The 22,333-nt window shown below is 38.6% G+C and overlaps 1 protein-coding gene across 1 annotated transcript in view; it reads right to left on the bottom strand.

Annotated features, from left to right (window-relative positions):
- RARA (retinoic acid receptor alpha) overlaps positions 1-22,333 on the bottom strand; it is a 107,779-nt gene that overhangs the window by 57,054 nt on the left and 28,392 nt on the right. Inside the window, exon 2 of the mRNA XM_072414813.1 lies at positions 20,129-20,599. Coding sequence (XP_072270914.1) covers positions 20,129-20,306 — 178 coding nt within the window. The 5' untranslated portion in view covers positions 20,307-20,599. The remainder of the gene's footprint in view (positions 1-20,128; positions 20,600-22,333) is intronic.

A 22,333-nucleotide genomic window follows, 5' to 3' on the forward strand; every position in this document is an offset into this window, starting at 1 on the left:
AACAACTAACAACAGATCAAAGATTTTTTACGATAATTTGGAACGATCGCATAGTGCACGATTACGATTCTCTTACATGCTGTAAGGATACGATCCTTCAAATTGAATCCACCAATAATGTACACACACTAGATACGATTGTTTGAACGATGCAGGAAGTGACGTGTACCGGAGAAAGTGTACTGCAGAACAATCCACGATCACTGAATGACAGTACACACGATAGATGTGCAAACGATCATCGCCCAAACGGATCCGCCAGGACGGTCGTTCATTTCCAGCGACATTCCTCGCTCATTTGTGTCGTTGTGCACTTTTTTTGTTAACAATTAATAAATGATCGGTTGTTAATTGTTTGTTTTCAACAATTATTGCACATGTGTACATAGCCTAAAGCTACGTACACACGTCTAACGGTTCTCGCTCAGGGCCGATATCGGGTGAGAATCTGGTGTGTGTACAGCGCCCGTCGGCCAACATCCGAACGACCATCCTGGCAGTTCCACGTACAACGAACGATGCTAATGCAAGGTAAGAGGGAGAGCGCGCAGCAGGGTGCCGCTCCGTCGCTCTCCCCCTCCGCTCTCCATAGAGCAGAACGGTGCACTCATTCATGCATCGTGCAGTGCTAGTCGTTGGAAAGGATTGTGAAAGATCCTTTCCAACGACTACTATTGCACGTGTGTATGCTGCTTTAGTATTGCAATGATCATTACATTATCTTAGGTAAAAAAAATCATAAAAAGCAAGAGATAACAGTCAAAAGAGATGTGCTAAAAGTTTATAATCTTCAAACATATTCCTAAAGGATATCTGTAACTTTTCAAAGCACGAAAGTGTGAGGGGAAAAAATTTACATGAAACACTATTAGATCTATAAAAGGATGGCAAAAAATGTTCCTGTCTAAACCTTCCTAATAACCAAGTCTATGGCCAGCCTTTGAGTTAAAGAAAGATGTCTGCTAAAAAGTTGGTATGGATTACAAGAGTTTTCTTTTTGTCTCATAATAAAGTAAGAGGTTTAATGTAGTCCCCAAAAAATTGAATATACAAGTAAAGACCTATAGCAGTAACATTCAGTTCGATATCTTTAATAACCATATACAAACCAGAAGTGAGTATTGTGAAAATCCTTTTTTGAGAGTTATCATTTATATTGGAGCTGGATGTAGACAAGGTTTGAAGACACTACACCCCCCCATCATATACCTCCCTCTCACTACGCTCCCAGCTATGCACTTCAAAAGAAGCTCATTTATCCTGCTCGGTCTGTAAGGAGGGGGACTGGCACAGAATAAATGGTGACAGTATGACACTAGATTCAGAGACCCTCCAGCCGACAGAGAGGCCCACAACTGCCCCGCTAAATGATGGATCATAATTAATCTTTAACTGCAAAGATGAAGGGGGTGAATGTAGAGGAAAAGACACAAAGGAAAACCGTACATGTGAGCTGGGAGGGGAAAGAATTCCACGGGTAGGTGTCTGAGGATGAAGGGTGGCCTGGAATTCAAGAATTGCAGTCTTTGAAAATTGTAAGCTTTGTGGGTCAATTACAAAAAGAAAAAAAACACACCAGTGTATAAAAAATGCCCATAAAATTGTGTTCTTATTGTGCACATCAGGAACTGTAAGCCTAATTTACCATATAAATGTCATCCTGTTGATACAGAGATCTTGGGATGCACACAGCAGGATTTGCCCATAGAGATATTGCCTTGTTCCTCATCCTGTGTGCTTATTATGGTAACTTTAAACAGTTGATTTCTTCCTTCCACTAAAAGCTGCCTGTTCTCATCAACAGGAGGCCAGATACTATTCACCGTTCATTTAAGAGTTTGCACATACAGCTTGTAGCAGTTTACTTTCATTTAGGTACACCTGCTGAGCTTACAATCTAATCATAAGTAGCTATTTTCAGCAAAATTACATAAAAATTATTTGTATGCACAGTAAACTTTTTCTGTCTATGGGACAACCAGATGGGAGTTTTTTTGTGCAACACACAGAAATGGGAAATACACAAACTCAGATATATTGGTGTATCCTACAGACTTGCTTCCCTTCTTGCAGCAAGCACTGGTCATAATCTTTGCACAATACAAATATTACTGAGCGTGAATCCTGTGTACTCTGTTGTGGCTTACACACTTGTGAATGCACTGGTCATAACATGTGCCTGTGCTGGTCATAACATGTGCCTGTGCTGGTCATTCTGCCAAGCATGATACACCACGTAAATATGAGATGTTCTGAGTCATTCTGCCTAGTATGATACACCATGCAAACATGATAGGCCCTAACTCATGCATAGCCCACTGCGGCCTACAGATATGAGAATACTCTGACTTCTGGTCATATTCTGGCACCATGCAAGTGTGAGGGGCCCGGAATTCGTCAAACATTGTTGCTGCCTAATATCCTGTAAATACAATAGGCCGTAACTTTTGCCCCATAACATGACAGCTCCTGACATCTGTATACATATCTATGGCCTATGGACTTGAGCATGCGGTGGTACTGGTCATAATCCCTGCCTGGCATGATGTATATAAAACTGACTTCTGCATATTTCCTTATGGGCTATGGACATGTGCATGCACCAGGTACTAATCATAATAGGTACCAACCTAGCCATTGTGTCAGCATAGTTCACAACACAGGAGTGAACTTTAATAAACAAAATACGTCTTTGTAGCGAGTTGGCATATTTGCCTCTTTCTACCAAGATGCTAGTAAAAATGTAGGATAAACAGTTAAATAAAGCATCCCGGTATCAAAAATGTCAGTATGCGAACAGAGGGGTTAGGCATAAGTTAGGAAGGATCAGTGTTAGGTTTAGTGTTAAATAGAAGGCTATTGTGGTGGGGTGCTGATTTTAACCCCAGGAGCTCTGCACTGAAAACAAGCAGCACTGACTTCCTGAATTTTCAGGATTATAAAACTCACCATTGGCTCCGTGTATGGGAAAATTAACATATCAAACAATAATCAGTTTTCTGTGGATCAAAGCAATTACAACGGCATGCAAGTTTACAGCTTAGGAACACATATTTAGGACAATGGGTATCTCTTATTACTTAAAAATGTTTTGTAATGTGGGTGAGATTTCATCATAACTTCTAACATTTTCATAAGAGTTTACATATTAGTAATTTGCCCAATCCCGTATTGTGTGGTTCTCTTCACTGAAGATACATAGAAGACATTTAAAGATCTGCATCAATGAGGCCATTAGATTCTTCAGTAGAAAGAGCTACAGGCTGTGCAGAGTTCCTTTTTCCTCCTCCACCCCTCGTGTTCTCCTCTTACTGATATATCAAAGGCTTGCCTCACCTACAACCAGGCTGCTCTTTTTCTTTCCACTACTTCAAAGATGCTCAAATGTGCGGAAAACCCGTCAAATGTTTCTAAGCAGCTCAATGCTCTGGAGAGACACTGCATCTCATTTGTATTATTTAACTCAAATTCGCACGACCCGATAGCACAAAATAGGGCATGATGCTTAAGCTGTAGGGTAAATTGCTTTCGTTTGACAGATGAAAGTAAACAATATTAAATAAAGGCTGTATATTCCTTCCTTAATATGCTAAAAATGTACTAATACACCTTTGGACTGAAAAAAGAACAATGATCTCATTACAACCAGCTACATTCAAAGTAATAATGGCAAGTGTTTTTTTTTTACATGCTTTATGTCCCATTTACATTATATATATATATATATATATATATATATATATATAGGTAATAAAGTAATAATATAGTAATATTAGTAAAACTGTCATAAAAAATTCAGATACTAGAAAGAACTGTAAGCGACCCTGTCTGCTTCTGGCGGGCACTGCCAACTGCCAAACATTAAAGACAAATTTGAGTCAAATAAATTGTTATAGATCCTGATGAAGTGAGACTTTGTTCCCCAAAACGTAATTGCTTTTCCAGTGTGATCACACTTCAGATGGTTTCCACACCCTGTACAAAGGGTTTTTGGTTTTGGATTTCTACCGGTAATATCTTCAGTTAGGTACTTTGTACTGTTGGTCTGCCTTTTTATTGTTTTGTATTTTAAATAAGATGTCAGCAGCATGTTAGAGGACGAGACAGAGTAGCTGGACCAGCACATAGAGTAATCAGACAATCCCAGAAAAGAACTATGTTGTAATGGAGGGGGAGCGGCTTTACAAGAGAATTGACACTCAAGCAAACTGCAAGTGAATAAAGAAACAGAAAATACTACTAACAAACTTTTAAAATGCCTGATTTATCTGTGCTTTTAATAGTTGGTGACAAGTTCTCCTTAGTAATTGTTGAGATAAGATATTACCACAAAGGGATTCCATAGCTTTAAGAAGTCAACCAATCCACAGACTTTATGATAAGGACCACTAAAAAAGAAGCCATTGTATTGCACTGAAAAGCAAAAAGAAAAGCTTGGATATGAAGTGAACAAATATGAATGTATAACTATAAATTAAAACGACAGAACTCCAAACAAAACAATATCCTAAATTCCGCACAGAGAAGGATTGGAGCTTCTGTAAGGTTTTCATTACTTTCTTTAATCCATGCAGTAGGGATAGATCCTTACTTCTTGTTATGCCACGAGTGAAAGGTGAGGTTAATCTTCTCAAATGGTGATTTAAAAAGTCCCTTTTGAGTTTTTGTCCCTGAGTAGTGCACTTTATAGGGAACCCTTCCTATCCTCCAGTATCACTACCTCTACTGTGGGACACTAGGGGCTCCTAAAAAACAGGAAATCAGACATCCCCACAAATATTCCCTCGTGGGAATCAATTACTGCCATTGAAACATATGGAACTAGAAGATCCCCAGTAGGGAATGTTTGAGGGAATGTCTGATTACCATTTTTATAAATAGAGCCCACCATACCATCTACCATTTTGTATAGTAATCTAAGAGATTTTTCAACACATTGGGAAATTTGAGTATTGGGTAACAAGCATTTCTGTCATGATGAATCTCTCCCCTTGATGGCTTGATACTTGATAGGGTTATAGGCCATGCGGGGTTGCCATTATTATGATTTACAGCAGCCCTCATGGGACATTAGTGGAGATGTGATGTAGCGATTATATACCAATGCATGTTCAAAATTCGAGAAAAAAAATAACTCTCCTATGATTTGAAAAAAAATCTAAATGTTGCATAAAACAGACCTCTGGAAAAAAATATAACCCAGCTAGAACCATGTATGGGAACCAAACTCCAAAGGATATTCTCATCTTTGCACTGGAAGGGAGCTGAAGAATGATTCACTCCTATTTCTTCCAAGTCAACAAGGATGTAGCTGAGGACAACATCTGTGTAAGCCATACCTAGACGTCATCAGTGATGACTAGAAACAACTTAGTTCCCTGTTTTGGGCAGCTTGCAAAATTTGAGATGAGCGTAATAATGAGGGTTCCTGGGTTAATCATTAGTTTTGGTTTTGAGTAATAAGCCCAGTTATGACTAAACTAGTCTGTGGGTGTATAGATGGCCTCAGATGCATCTCTGCCAATTAAAGAGGTTATCAACTTTAAAACTGTACTTTTGCTAGTAAATTGAGAGTCATTTTATATAAGTATATTTTTTGAGTGAACAATAGCTAACGAAATGGCTGCAGAACTAGTTTGGTCTGGTGGGAGACTGGTGGGATGAGAGGTAGGCTTCAATAGTCCTCTTGTGCAGTCTATCCTTTAGTAACCCAACATGACCAGTGCTGCTCAACCCAGAAATGTTTTTAAACTGGGTGGAAAGAAATTGTAGGCGGGTGGAAGGCCCTGATTTGTGACCCAACTCTTCAGTAACCACCCAAAAACAGCCGGGTGGTTGCTGAAATTTGCCGGGTGGTGCGCCCAGCTAAAAGGGGCTGGGAGAACACTGATGACCATCACTAAACAAAGCCATGGGACACTGGTACTGATGCTAGAACATGATCACAAACAAACAACTAAACAATGAAAATGTTTACAGATTTTCCAGCTCCCTTTCATACTTCCATTATGGCATATAGTCGCATCAGTTCAAAAAGTCTCATTAGTTATATTGTTTGTTTTTTTTCATGATAATGTTCACAAAACTTTCTTTTCACAAATGAATATTTATTGTTGCAAGATCCTTCCTTTTTCTACATAAAATGAACATTAAGCTCAGTGTTTCTCAACCAGGGTTCTGTGGAACCCCAAGGTTCCTTCAGCAATTTGTGGTCAGTTTAAGTGACACCAATATTCTTTTCAATGTCACTTCTTCTTACTGGCCAGCAATGTAAGAAGCATTCTGACCACTGACCACCACACTAATATACTATGAGCTGTGAATATGGTATTTATAGAAGCGGTTCGCAAACAACATGAAAGATTTTTCAAAGGTTCCCCCATGTAAAGGTTGAGAAAGGCTGTTTTAGCTATTGAAAGCCTGATTTTTTTCATGGATCAATATTTTGTCTCATGAGTCGTTTTTTTTTACCTTGACCTAGAATGGAATTCAATAAAAGCCTCATGGCAACTCACTGTTAAATTTAGTCAGAAGTCAGCAGAATTTCAAGGAGCAAGAGCTTCCCTGATAATACATGTGAATTGACTTTTACATACATGTATGTGTATGCCATACATTTATCAGATCTTTGCCACAAAGAAATAGGAAAATAGAAGAATAAACTGTACACATTAGAAAAATAAAATGTTTGTAAATGAATGTGAATGTACTTGTATACTATATTTGAATCAATTATCCAAATGATACTAAACACAGGACCCCATCATTGCAAAGCTGACCAAATGATCAATAATACTCACTGATAACATGTTTTATTTTCCCACCTTTTGATCATGCTAACACACCTTGCCCATTTAAATAAGATGGCGCTTCATTATTTCTGAATGTAACAGTCATAACAATTTTATCATCAAGATAGCTGTATTTACAGTAAATGGAAAGGGTCAGGTTCAATGAAGGGAAAAGCCCTTTAATAGAACAATTCAACGTGGACTTTTTTTCTACTTTTGAAAATGTCAGCTTGCAGTCTCAAGTTCTTTTAAAGGGCATTAGGATTTCCACAATGCCCCAGTTGTCAGCATCAGTGCAGAGCGGAGCAGCTCATTTTGTGTCCCAGGAACAAATATGCAATTTTAAACTAGATCGGGAAGGGAACCTGAGTCAGATTTGTACAGTAAACTGTTGAGTAACTCCAGAGGCGATTATGAAATGACAGATGACCTGCAGTAGATGTTTAAGAAAAATGCTCATAACATATTGCAAAACTTACGGTAAGCAAACTGGACTTTTAACTTCAGTAAAACAATGAATTCAGAGCACAAATAGAACAATGTGGGGAATTTAATGAAGGAATTTATCACTTTGCCAAGGTAACAGCCTATATTCCTTTAGTAAATCAACCCCAATGAGTTTATAGTTCACCTAGGAAGAGTTGTTGGCTCCTATCGGATGCCAGTTTAGAGACCAGATGCCTAACAAGCCAAAAGCTCCGGGGACCAAAGCCGAGTCTCAGACATTTTTCCTAATGTGATTTTAGAATTTTTTTATGGCACAGCTTTTGATTGTATTGAAGAAAGGACTAATATAGTAAGTAGAAATATTAAAAAGAAACTCAAAGCTGAACTCTAGAGAGATTTAAAAGCCACAATGAAATACAGAACTAAATGTATTAATAAAAGTATGTTATACATGCAAGTGATGATTAGAGCACAGTTTGCCCTGGAATCTGCTTCTTGCAGTTCCTGTATAGTAGGCCTGGACCAGGGGTCAGCAAACTTTTTGGACTACTAGGCCATTTCAGGAGGTCAGGAAGGCACACTAGGCCAGAAGACACAAGGTGTCCAAGGAAAGGTTTTTTCCAACCGTGACTGCAAGCGAGCAGCCTCAGTCTTCCGCTTATCCGCGGTGTAGTCCCTGTACGTGTGCTTGGCATCGAAATGCTCCCTGAGATTCTACCGCTTGAAAGTGCTCTTGGTGTCGTTGCACACTAAGCACAGGTCTTTGTTGCCGCTTTGGACGAAGAATAATTCGTCAGTCCATTCGGGGTTGAAGACATGACGTTCGAGGTCAACCTTCCAGAGACTGGTAGCTGCGCGTTGCTTCTCCTCTTTAGGCAATGGGGTTACTGTGAACTAGACTAGATAATATTGATAATGGGGGAACTAGATAATATTGATGATATCGCGGGAACTCTGATAACACGACAATTCAATTAGGCCGGATCCAACAATAAATAACTAGCGGGGCGTTAGGTCAGACTGGAATACTGGCTAGGCGTTATCCCGCCTAAAGGCCAGAGTTTGCCTACCTCTGGCCTAGAGTGTAAAAGGAAAAAGCAGTATGGAAACCCAATCAGTTTATTTGCTGACAAGAAGAATGATGGTAGGAGAGCGCACATATGGCATTACCCCAACTTCCTGTTATCAGAAAGCTTTGTACAGCAGACAAACATAAAACCAAACTATGATGAAATGATGAAGCAAAAACTTTCTCATAGGGACAGCTCAATTACACCATAATGGGTTTCAGCACGTCTGAAATTGTCCAATATAATATATTCTAGTATTAGATTTCTTAAACTTCAGTCAAAGTAGCAACATACAATAAATGTTTTGCAAATTCTGGGTACAGTTTGTACTAAAAAGTTACACCATATGAATTCCATAGTCAAAACATAGCTTTTCTGTGTCGGCTGTTACTGTACAGTCTAATCTTGGAGCTTGTCAACAATCTCTGTATGTTTCTGCCATGAATATGGGTTCCAAAATAGCTGATGTTCTGCCCTTTCAGAGAGTCAACCCCTCAACTGTAGTCACTGTAGTCCTTAGAATCATGCCAGTCAGTACAAAGATAAAAATCTATCCCTTAAAAAAAAACAAATTTTTAAAATTGGAATGATGATCATACTAAAATATAAGAATGTGAAGAATTTTGCAAGACGTTCCATCAGAATTCTATGCTACAGACCTGTGAAGTACTGGAACTACAACTCCCTGTATGACTTGAAAATACCCATGCTGGGTATTTGTGTTGTATGGGCTCAGTATTTGAGCTTTTTTCTGCACATTTTACTGTTCGATGCATGACTGGGAAGTATTCACCAATACAAACCCCCCCACGACACTGTGTAGGTAGCAACATGCTGGGAGCTTTGGGAATACTATGGGACAAACATACTCTGGTCAAACAAACAAAACTCTCTATTAGGCCCACCAAAACAACTCTGATCAATCAACACATGAACTCCAAAAGTCCTGTGGTATCTCGACGCTAGTCACTTTACTTCCTACTGCCATCTCTTCCCCATGTAAATGATGCACTTGCACCCAGTCATCAATGTAATCAAATAGATAATGTGATTCACCAAACCAAGCCACCTTCTTTCATTGTTCATGTTCCAATTCTAATGCTTACATGCCATTGTAAAAGCTTTTAGTGGTGGACAGGAATCATCATTGGTACTATAATTGGTCTATGACTACACAGCACCCTAACCAGTTTTACCAACTTTATTCTTAGGCTAGTGTTAAGTATTTCCAATCTGTGCTCCAGTAGCTTACTTGTAGAATTGAACAACACAGGCTAGCCTCACCCCATGTGCAGCAATGGACCTTGGGTGGATATGACCTTGTAGCTAGTTTACCAGCTGCACTTCCTTGGACTACTTTTGGAAGTTACAAACTCAGTTTGGAGATGCTCGGACCAAGTCATCTAACCATTACAATTTGGGTATACTCAGAACAAGTTATCTAGCCATTGCAATTTAGCCCCTATCAAAGATCAAAGTCACCCAGATTTTTACACTTGCCCATATTTTCTTGCTTTTAACACATCCAATTTAAGTAACTCAACATTTACCTTCTGCCTAATACATCCAACCCCTCAATAGGTACTGAAATTAAATCAACAATTAATAATCACTTAGGCTTTTATACATGGTCATCGCTGAAGGAAGCCTGAAGGGTTTGCTCTTTGCAGTATTGGTTTTGAAAGTTGGATTTTTAGACCTTTTAGCAAGCTGCAAATTTTTACAGAGACCCGAGGCATTCCAGATATCAGTAGAGCAGTTGAAAGAGCCAAGTATTTAGGCAAAGTAGCTAGTGAAGAATGCCATAAAGGTAGAAATTACTTAAACCTTACACTTGCCTCCTCCACTTCTACAAAAGAAAGCTACTTGAAGTTCTTCTTTGATGGTGTGCTTTATTGGAAAGTCAGTGATAGGCTGTGATGTAGGCTTTCATAGAAACAATGCAACTCCCCCAAGCTCTAAATTATTTTCTCAGCACACACAGCTGTGTGAGAGCTTTTTTCACTATCATCAATCTAGTGCTGAAACTCAATTCTCTGTCTGCCGCTCACATTTCAGCCTGAGCTCTCTCCGTATCCTGCAGATCTCATCTGTACCTGGAACTCAAGCTAAAACTGATCTAAAATCTTTCCTTTCAGCCTTCCCGAATTCTTCCTTTTCGTCATCCTTGCCAACATCTTGCCTTTGCACCATTTCTTTATTTGAAAAAAAATTCTCTGGTCTAATATAAAAACCTTGTACTCATTATACATTGGGAAAATGTTAAAGACCAATATTTTACCTCCTTTTATAAGAGAAAATACTCAGTCCAATAAACAACCCTGGACAAATTGGTTCTGTGGCTTACTCCTATATGGAGAAAAGTGCAAGCCTATTAAAGAAGAGGGTTCTTTTTTTTATTTTTAGGGTCCTTACAAAATCTGTATATAAACATCCCTGTATATGCATTTTATGACTAGGAACATGGTATGAAACATGTCCAGGAAGATAACCACTGATGGTTGGTATATCTTGAACACATGTATACAATTATGTACAATGAACAGGGGTAAGCAGGATTGGCTGGTAACGTTCAATCTTTTAGTTTTAGGTGCAAAGAACAGTGCTCGCCCTAGTCCTCCTCTATATGAAGTCCACAGTCTATATGAAGATTATGTATAGTATAATATATTAGGTCACAGTGTTCTCCCCAGCCTCTTTGAGCCAGACGCGCCACCCTTTTCAGTGACCACCCGGCTGTTTTTGGGTGGTTACTGAAAAGTTGGGTCAGGATACAGGGGCTGCCACCTGCCCACAGCTTCCTCCTACCCAGCTCAAAACATTTCAAAGGAAATTACTGGATCCCCAAAACCTATAAAGGATAAAAAGGTACTGACCACCTTCCCAATATTCTTTGCAGCATACAACTCCAAAGCTCCTAATTAAATGGTTTTTATCTATTTTTCAAACTGCACTCCTGATTATTTCCATTCTAAACTCTAGAAAACAATGCTTTCACTATAATGATAATACATATTACAAGTCCAACAAAATGCTGCGAGCGACTATTTTATTTAATAAACAATGTACGATACCGGCTGTAACAAGCACTTACACTGCGCTGGAAAAGCTTTAATGTTGCTTAATAGGACTGTAATAATTATGGAAATGGCTAAATGTTCTTTATGGGGCATCCATATCTTTGGCGCTTTTGACATTAGCAATTAGAGGAATTTTAATATGGTATTTCCTCAGTAGTGGTGTGTTATATCAGCTGATTCACCTCGGTTCTACAGCAAGAAACACAAGGCATGGAATTAAATAAGAACATCTGGGTGGACTTGTTTTTGATGCTAATTCTCATTACATAAATAACCCCTGGAATCTGGTTGGTTAGAATCCCATACAGATTGATGCATTTGTATTCCATTTTAAGATACATTGTTCAGTTGTATTATTGTGCATTTTTTTGCGTTGCCAAGGATATCTATCAGACCTATGACCCCTGCCTTTAACTTCTATATCCCATACAACATTCAAAAAATTATATATCAGATAAATTGGGAAATAATTTTAGTATAAATCAAATTCTGATATTCTAATTGCAAATTTTTGATGTTTCTTCACAAAGGAGTTGACAGATCTAGACAATATAGCAAAGAACAGCTAATGTTTCTTTACTTGCTTTGTAAAGCAAAAGGTATAGTTAGGTCTAAACAAAATTACGAAAAAAGGGCCAGATGGTATTCAACCTCTGTGTGCTAAAAGAATTAGGTTTAGCTATTATTAACTTGGGACTGATTTATAACTCAAGTTCTCTCATGATATTCTATCTTCTCCAGTCCTGGAGAGCTTTAATAAATGAGGTCCTTTATGTCAACCTAAAAGAATAGTAAACCAACAACAAAAAAGGCTTGTATTGAAGGAATGCCCCAAACTTAACCACAACATACACACAATAAGAATATCCTAATCCCTCAGCCATTCATTTTTTTTTCAATCTACGCATTGTTGTTACACCAGTCCAATCCATTATGTTAACCTGAAAGGTCTGTTCATGACGCAGAAGGGATATTCTAAATAAATAAGTAAAGTAAATACCAGTAAGAAAAATTACACATTGAGTGGTTCCTTACTGTCACTCTCACACAGAAAGTTTGTTAGGAAAAGTCAATGCTATGCAATTTCATGGAGCTAAACTAATGGACAAAAAGAAATTTTAAACCCTTCTTGGATGTTTGAATATGACTAACAATAAAAGATGCAATATGAATATGAAGAAATATGATCCCAGTAACCCTGTTGCAACAGCTTAAACAGAGCACATTTATATAACTATCCGATGTTGGTAAAGCTGAGGTGTTTGTAAAAGTTTACTTCTCCAAGTCATCGTGTAAAGTCCTCTGGATTGTGGCTGCAACAGCTTACACAGAATGCATATTACATTCAAGTCAATTAACTTCCTGACTCTGTCAGTTTAAAGGCAAACAGAGTGGACTTTTTTTTAGTACATTTAGTACCAATAAACTGATAGAAATCTTTGAGAAGTAGATTTTGTTTTTTTGTCTTCAAAACATATATAGAGAAAAAATGTACATTTCTTATAACCATGGCAAGTATGGGTTACATTCTTAAAGCTCAGGAGACTTATGGTAGCAGCAAGGAATGCCACAAGGAAAACATGATTTTTCAATTATCACTTGACCAACTTCACACCCAGACATCAAAATGTCTCTTTTCAGTTCTCAGCTGAAGTGGGTCAGCGAGGTTCTTCATACGTCAGTGCATCTTTTACCACCAGATGTATGTGTTAATGCCCACATATTAGAAACAGTGAAGGGTATTGGTCCTGATGTCCACTTTTGGAGGAGGTGAGAAGTAAGGCGACATGTCCTTGAAGGCTAAAGCTAAACTGACATTAAATTACGAAGAGGACTCTTGTATGTATTTATGACACTGGTATGCATATGAAATATTACAGTGTATCTATAACCTTCAAAGAGTAAAGTAGTCTGCACCTACTTAATTCCTACCAGGAGTAAATCTAAAATCTGTTAGGTGGCCAGTCTATCTGGATTAGGTAGATATAGCAATATAAATAATTCTTTTGAAAGAGTTCTTGGATCTAAATTCAGTGTCCTGTTCAAATAAATCCAAAAATGTATTATTTAAAGTATCTGGACAAGGCCAGCTTATATAAGTACAATATAAAATATAAATATACAGCCCAAAATAAAGCATAAACCATGTGTAAAACATATCAGAATGGTTTAGGTTAGCAAGAGAGTCAAACATACATTAAACTGCATACAAATGCAGTACATAAGCCCTTCTAGACATTTCGAACATGGGGGAACTATTTAAATAACTTTCAGACCTTAGGGAACCCCCTACTATAATTACTATATCCACAGATTACAGTATATTAGCATGGTGGTCAGGAGGAAAAATGTCACCCCTACAGATAGCCAAAAAGATCACCCGCGAGGCACAAATTGTTTATTGCTTAAGGAACCCCTAGCAACCTCTGGAGACATTTTTAATATGACTTATGTATTTTTCTATACTTGCTAGTACATATTTGTGTTACTGATTTCACTTTTGAGGTTAGTAGATTTTCAATAAATGGGCACTTTGTTCTCTAAAGTAGTCTCCCCTTCTAAAGTAAACTTATCCTATGAATTAGCTAGCCAAAGTGATAGTGACACTATCTATTCGTATCTACAAAAATCTATTCACCATCCTTGGAATGTCAATCAATCAATGTCATCAATCAAATGTAAATTATGACCTTACTTGAAACATGGCGTTTGCAAAAAAACTTGGAAAAGCCCACAGGTGGCATTTGTAAAACAACTGCAATTTGGACCTAGGATTTGAGAACTGCATTCGGAAATGCATAATTAATGTACCCATGGCAGTACCTTAAGTTTTTTTTTTTTTTGGAAAGTTTGCGACAGTCCAAGCAAAACATTCAGGAATTAAAAGGGAAAAAAGCTATGTATAAACCTTTTTCCCCAGTAATCTCATGGTCTAGTCATATGAAGTCACAGTTCTCTTTTTTTCTCCAGACATGGGGGGATCCTACATAGTGCAAAGAACAAAGGACATGACACCATTCTCTTTAAAATTCAGTGGTCAACCCAGAAAATATTTTAAGCAGGGTGGGAGGAAATTGTAGGTGGGTGGCAGCCCCTGTATTGTGACAACTAACTCAGTAACCACCCAAAAAACAGCCAGGTGGTTACTGAAAAGTGCCGGGCGGCGTGCCCAGCTAAAAGGGGCTCGGGAGAACACTGAAATCCTTTGAATTTTTAGGCCAGTCTAATAATATGTCCTTGACATCCTGGGCTCACAGAAAGTGGATAAAAAGACACCAGGCATAATTCAACCTCAAACAGAGCATGGATTGCAGAGCAGCACATCAGCATTGGGACAGAACTTAAGAAATGTTAAGTATTTAAGTAAGAGAGCTTCTCCAGTTTTTTGAATTACTGACCAAGTTATTTAAAAAAATAAAAATTAAACTAGACCTGTGAACACAATAAAAAGATTGTAAACTCCTTTAAATAAAGTGCCATGATATACTTGCAGTTAATGGAGAGGACATGCAAATATCACAAACATCCAAAAGCCTATGAGTTTACAGCAAGGGGGTAATAAACCTCCCAATGTCTGTTGAATTAGAGACAAATAAGAGGTAGGTATTCTGGATTCCATGTATTAGGAAGAGGTGAGGGGTATGTGTCCTGTTGACATCATTAGAAGAAGGTAGGGAGTAATTGTCTAAATATCTGTGTGTGTTAAGGAGCATATAGGACATAAGTCTCCTGATGTATGTGTATAGGTTTGGGGTGAGAAGTACATGTCCCAATGTCTATGTATTAGGGAGAGGTGAGAGGTACGTGTCCTAAAGTCTGTTCATAGAGCACATTTACCAGGATCCTAAAATATTCAGGAGGCTGCTATCTGATCCCCAGTAAATGATGCCTGCATCAGTTACAGATACAGCTATACCTGCACCAGGTTACAGTAGTGCAAGATTAGGACAATGCAAATGGATACACATAATGCAAACATTCAGTAACACAAAATGCAATGTATAAAAGCGGTAACTAAAAACAACCGATCAGAAATCATTTGACTGAAACTCTAATGACTGCTGTGGATCAGGTTGCCCATTGATGTATATCTCTCTGTGTAATAATGCCAGATGATGAGAGATCTGTTCTTCATTATCCCAATCCCTGTACCATTGTAACTAGTTTCTCCAGACCAGGCAACATTAAACTCTCATGCATGTACCATGAGATATAAATCATTGAAATAAATTAGCCAAGAAAAGTAGTCAAACTAATATGAACAGTATAAAAAAATACACCAATCATCTATAACATATAAACATCACCATTACCAGGAAAGACACTTTACCTCCATGTTTCCTCTTATAAATTAAACTCATTCAATCTAAATTTTTAGAATTTATTGCAGAAGGTGAATGTGTGTTTTCTTATTTTCTTATTCTTATTTCGATACGTTGCAGTTGTTCCCCTTGTTTCTATGTTTATCATTATAGCAATGAATGTCATACAACCAAATGGGGAAAATCCTCATGGTGCTCAGATATTTTATTTCTATTGTATGTACAGATGCTCATTTCAGCCCTAGCATAATCATTTAGCAATCTCACTCTCAGTTCATATCTCAACAAGTTTATTGAGTACAGCAAGATGGCTAATCTCTTTTCTATAAGGAAAAGAGATGAACAACTCAATTTACACCAAGAGTTCATGGTAACTACACTCAATTGGATTGTATATGTATGAAAAAATGCTCAGACAAAATTACTCTACTTTGGCCTTGAATAATATTATTTTCACTATTGACGCCTCCCATAGCACCCAATCGGACTAAAGGCTAGATGTACGGTTAAGAAGCACACCAAGTAGAAAACTACTCCAATTTCCTAAATTAGCTCTTACAGCCTCCAAGCTAAAATTAACTGAAAGAGTAACTCTGTGTTTCCCCCAACAGCCTCCTTTATTCTCATTGAAGTCAATTAAAATGAAAGGTGGAAGCTGATCCGTTACTAGGGGCAACACAGATCATTCTTCTTTCAGATACTTCAATCATGACACCCACAGCGCCAGCAGACTCGGAGAAATGTAAGGGGTTCTCGTATTGAGGAGTTATTGGACAATATTGGCAGCTATAGTTTAATGGATTTATAATGACAGGACTTATATAGAAAGAAGTCCCCTGACACTTAGGTTGGCCCCTCTCCCCGGCAGACGCTGATTACTCCGCTGCTGATATGCAATCTGTCAGGGGTAAATGTAATCAGTGGAAAAGCAGAGTATTTATCATTCACCGCTGACCTGCCGCCTCAGGCTGGGAAAATAATGGTACCCCGCTAACTCCTTCTGCTCTGTGACTGATAGTTGTGCACACATAGAAACACCCTGACATTTTGTAGGCTGGGGCAATATTTCAGAGAATGCAGCTTACTGTATATATTCCCTATTATCTAATGGCCTCATTCAAGTGCTTTGTACCTTGTACCACAGCACAGTAAAGTGCTAGTAAATTCATTGACATGGATAGCCAGTTGAATCCTATGGCTCGGTTATAATGTTATAGAAGAAAATGTGTTAATATACAAACAAACATACACTTGTGCCATGGCCATACAACACAGACATGTCTAAGAAAGAGCTTTGTATCAGATTATGGAAGCTAACTTATGGCTTATGTTTTTTTAAAAACTTTCCTACTTGATGGATCACCAACCGAAAACAAGCATGTGCACATGTGATGCACATGCTTGTTTCAGGTCAGTGACTCACTAAATATGAAAGGAGGATGACAGCTCTAAATCTTTCCAACACAGTAAACAAGAGTATCTTTAATATTTCTTCCAAACAGGTAACAGAATAACAGTACTTAGTAATTGATCAATAGCTCATTAACACCCCCAATTTATGAACCTCCAATTAGAGACGTCAGATCAGTGGGTGATGGGGAGTAGGTGAAGGGATCCACTCCTGGCTGTGATTCTGTCTTTCTCTAAACTGCCCAGCACTGCAAACCTGCAAGTTTTTCCCAATAGGTCCTATGGGTTCCATTGAGAAGTTTTTGGATGTACGCAGCACAGCAGAGAAAGACTTGGAGGAAGAGGCGACCACAACCAGAGGTGGTACATACCTCGCATTGCATATTGATTAATGATCCGAGATCTTTATTTCAGGTATATGATATAACGGTCATGGAGGCTACAAACTTTAACATCATTATCAACTTTTAATATAATTAAAGTACACCTGTCGGAAATTTGAGCCATTCAATGAGAACAAAAACAAATTTAAAAACTCCAAAACTGGAAACCATCTTTAGTGTAAACTACCTGCCGAAATAATTGATAAATCCAGAGATAAAGGCTTGCTTGCTAATTAAAACTCACATAAGTAATGGAGCCTGGACCCATCCCAGCCTGTGACTGAATGCAATTATTGTGGTTTGATACAGTATGTGTGTTCTCTTTCTGTAATATCCCTCCTCTTACAATTCTGCATGTTGCTGGGAAAGAGATTATATGATGGTACTATAAAATAGATCAATATATTTATGTTAACTGTATAGGAAGATGTAATGAATGATACATGGATATTTGGATTAAATTATTTTTTCTATACCTGCCAAAGGTCAGGGACATATTTCGGCATCATGCTGTTCAGTGTACCTGAATCATGACGTTCTTTAGTATGTGATTATTTTAGTAAACACTAATATAAAAATGAAGGCAGTGTGTGACTTTTATTTTATATGGATGTCTACTTTTCAGATGTACCACAAGCAAATGGAAAAATGGTTTCATGAACTCCTCAAAAGCTCCTTCCCTTATGCTTCTCTTGAAATAAGCCAAAAATATTCCTCGTTGGCCGGAAAGCAAAACAAAATAAGGAACTGGCTATCACAATCTATACATTGTTGCTGCCCATTTTAACTCTACTGCCATAGGCACTGGCCCATGAGTGCTATGAAGATAAATACAGCCTTGCCTGGCTTAATACTGACAATGTTTGCAGAAACCTGGTACATTCTAATTTAACACACCTCTGTTGCAGTTCTAGAAAATAAGCTAACATTGCAATACTGCTGTCCAAGCAATACAGGTACAAAAAAGAAGCAGAAAGCCCTGAGGATAATTGAGTGAGGGGGAGGGAGAGAATGGGAATAGATTAAAGCAAATTTAAGATGCCGTAATATTAAAATGAACTGCAACCCATTTTTCAGCTACTGTCTCTTAGACTTTAATCATACCAGAAAGATATGCACTTAGTAGTGTCACAAGGCCGGTGAAGGATGAGGAGGAGGAGAGAGCTTCCAGCTATACTTGGAACACCCCCTACCTAATCTAAATGTCCTGTACTCATCCCCCCCCTTACTCTGAGCAGAACAGGTAAATCAATCACATGGAGAGACACCAAGACCCACCTCTTATCACAACAGAGCCATCTGTGCCCCTTTGAGAAACCCCCTCCATGTGTGTGACCCCTCCATGTCTTTCAAGAACTATGAATATTACAAGGAACAGTAAATAAATGTATTCATTGGTACAAATCCTGAAAAGGTGAACTAAACATTACTGGCCATTTGACAGAAAAAAAAAAGACGGTACAAGCTTTGGGGGCCCTTTTCAATATGTGTTGCATTAAAAAGTGTATTATAGTGCAATGCCTTATCATGTGTTAAGGGTTGCTGCCCTAAAGTGTATGTAAACCATTAGCATCACGCCTCACTGTAAACTGTTTCGGGATTCTGCTACATAGTTTTATACCTTGAGATACATCCAGTAACAGGACTTCCTGTTACAGGCTGACAACACTGAGCCATTACCTCGTATTTAGGACCAGAATTATCTGCTACCCCAGTGGGTGGCATTCGGGTGCCAATCAGATCTGCAGGAGCCATGCACATATCTTACAGGAAGTCTAACAACCAAGTGTGTCTGTAGCTTACATTAATTTCCATGAAAGTAGACTTGGCTGCAATAAATTATAGCTCCAACTGTAATAGTACATCGGGGTGCCATTAAAAACAATAGGCACTGCGGTTTGTGTGTTTCCGAGCATTGTTGTAAAATGTCCGTCTTACTGCAGTGTAAAGATGTGAAAGGCTCTCTGTATGTGAATTTTGTGACTATTTACAGCTAAATTGGAGAAAAAATTGAGGTGGACCACATAAACAGGTACAAAAACAACTACAAAATTATTCACATTGGTTCCAGTGTCTGGGAGGGAGTGGGTGGCATGAAGACATTCTCACACAATTTTGAGTGTCCAGGAGGCAGTGGAGACATCACCTACACCTACCGCAAGCTTAGACCAATATATATATTTTGTAAATACTTTCCATCTGTATGGAAAGTCCCACTAAAAAAAAAAAAAAAAACAACTCAACCAAGGCAAAACCACTTCACTAAAGCTTAAGGATCGTGGTTTGTTAATACCAGGTATAGCTTCTCTAAAAACATAACTATCACTGAGACAAACGTGACATTTCAAAATATTCTTCTTTGTAGAAGTTACTGCAAGGTCCACTTTACCTTGGCTTGGTATGATGAATATGGGGTATAACGATGCACCAATCAGAAAAGAGTCTTACCAGTAAAACAAGAGATATGTTAAGAAGTTAAAAGGAAACACTTTGGGATTGTGTCTCCAGTAGGTAAGATCACTCAAATTATTTAGATTTTATTATTATAGACTCTACATAAAATATATCTGAAGAATACCACAAGTAGAGAAATACAACAATTTATAGAAAAACATAACTACTCACTTGCTGGGGAAGGCGTGCTATATCCACTAAGGGGGAGCTGGTGCTGTACTCCTGGCAGTGTCCCTGGAGGGGACACGCCACCGAGCATGTGAGGAAAGAAGAAGGCATAGTGGGGAACAGGGTATCCATTCATGTGACCTGGCCCAGTCTGCGGGCAGGGAGAGTCGTTACTAGTCATTGCCTAATTGTCCAGCTTTCTGGACTGGCTCAGGCCCTTTGAATTTCCATCTAGGAATGACCCAAAGTGGGGGTGCACCCCCCAAACACCAGTGTAGAACTGCAGTAGATCCAAGTTTCAAAGATCTGGTAGGTAATAAGTGTTCCAAAAAAGGCTCCAACACACAATTCCAAAAATGTCTTAAATCCAGTGGAAATGGGGAAAATGGTCTTTGGAGATCCAGAACAATTTGAAGAGGAAAAATGATTGCCTCAGGTACCTCTGTGATGAGATCAGTACTTGAAAAGGAGTCACTGCAAGAAAAAAGAGGAAAATTATTAGAATGGAGAGAATGATGATAATGGAAAATAGAGGTTGAAATAGGATGTGAACAGCAATAAAAACACCAAGATATCAGGTTTATTTTTTAATTCTTCAGTTTACAAGTCCAACAGACTGAGAAAATAGTAATAGAGCAACCAACAGCTGGAAACACACTCCAACTAGATGGCAAAGGATGGGAAACCTGGCAGGCTACATAGGAGCTTATAATATGCAGGGCAAAGATAATCCATTCAAACTGTAGCATCTTTTTTAACTTGCTTTACGCACCCCAAAGTTAAGTAGGCCTAGTTAAACAAGTATTTTAGGTGCATCAGAGTTCCTAAATAAAACCTGCTGTTTGAAAATTAAAGGTTGTAACCTCCAGTAGCCTGGCTGTCATGCTTCACTCTTGCTTTAGCACAGTGAATCAGTGACCCGAAAAAAACGCACCTTAGGCCTTCTGAATATTTTATAACATTCTTGATATTGATATTTGTTCCGGGTTAGTCAATCAGAAAGTAATGAAACTAGGGGGTCACAACAACAGCCAAACAACTCGCATTTTTAGAAGGAGATCAGAAATGGTAAACCCCACTTCTCCTATAAGTCTGCTTTTTATATTGCTTTTAAGAAAAAGGCTTTTACCCACCTCTATCTGGGAATGGTTATTTAAATCATGTTTTTCCAATAAATGCAATCTGGTGTTTCCAGTTCATTAGTACCATTACCTTTCATGCTATTGTCCCCAGTCTTCTCTATCTTTCTACCTAGACATTTATTCACCATCTCCATTCTTTATCTCTCCCTGCTTAAGCATCCCTGTTTGTAGGCTCAAGGAAAGAAGCCTGCAGTGTGGGCCGCAGTGGATCTATCACACTGATTACACACAAGCCGAGAAGGGGGATTTAGAAAGATTTCTGTTTTATTTTATTTTATTCTGAGCTTTAAGGGTCGTAAATCTCAAAGCAGCGTGAGAAAAGACCCGTCCTTACAGTTCAATTACACTTGGCTAATGAGCCACCTAAGAAAAATGGGGCTATTGGAGATCTGTACAGGAGTCAGAACAAGAAAGAGACAGGGAGGGGGAGAGATACACTGCAGAGCCAAGACAAATCAAGAGATTGTCAGAAGAGACATGCAAGAAGAAAGACGGGGACAGACAGTCGCATAGAGACAAAACGGGAACGAGAGAGAGAAAAAGAAACAAGCGAAACAAAGAAAGGGAAGAGGGATCTAGTGCAGACGGGTTCAAGAACCAAAGAGGCAGACACACATATTCTCCGAATGAAAAAAGGCAAAGTGCCAGAGAGACATACAGTACCAAATACAGGAGCCAGAAAGACCAGGAAAGTGCAGAACACAAGAAAGACTCTACGAAGCAGAGAAAACACAGATGCAGACAGGAGTAGGGCATGCCAGGCAAGAAATGCCCTAAAAGAGTAGAGAAGTTCCAGCCAATAGTGCAAAAGAGTAGTAGGCACCAGGCAAAAGGTTCACAAGAGATTACAGGGCACCCAGCAGGAGATGCACAGGAGACTAGAGGGAACCAGACAGGAGATGAATAAGAGACTAGAGGGAACCAGGCAAGAGATGCATAAGAGACTAGAGGGAACCAGGCAAGAGATGCATAAGAGACTAGAGGGAACCAGGCAAGAGTTCAATAAAAGACTAGAGGGAACCAGGCAAGAGATGCATAAGAGACTAGAGGGAACCAGGCAAGAGTT

This window comes from Pyxicephalus adspersus, chromosome 6 (genome assembly GCF_032062135.1).
Source record: "Pyxicephalus adspersus chromosome 6, UCB_Pads_2.0, whole genome shotgun sequence".
NCBI classification, from domain to species: Eukaryota; Metazoa; Chordata; class Amphibia; order Anura; family Pyxicephalidae; genus Pyxicephalus; species Pyxicephalus adspersus.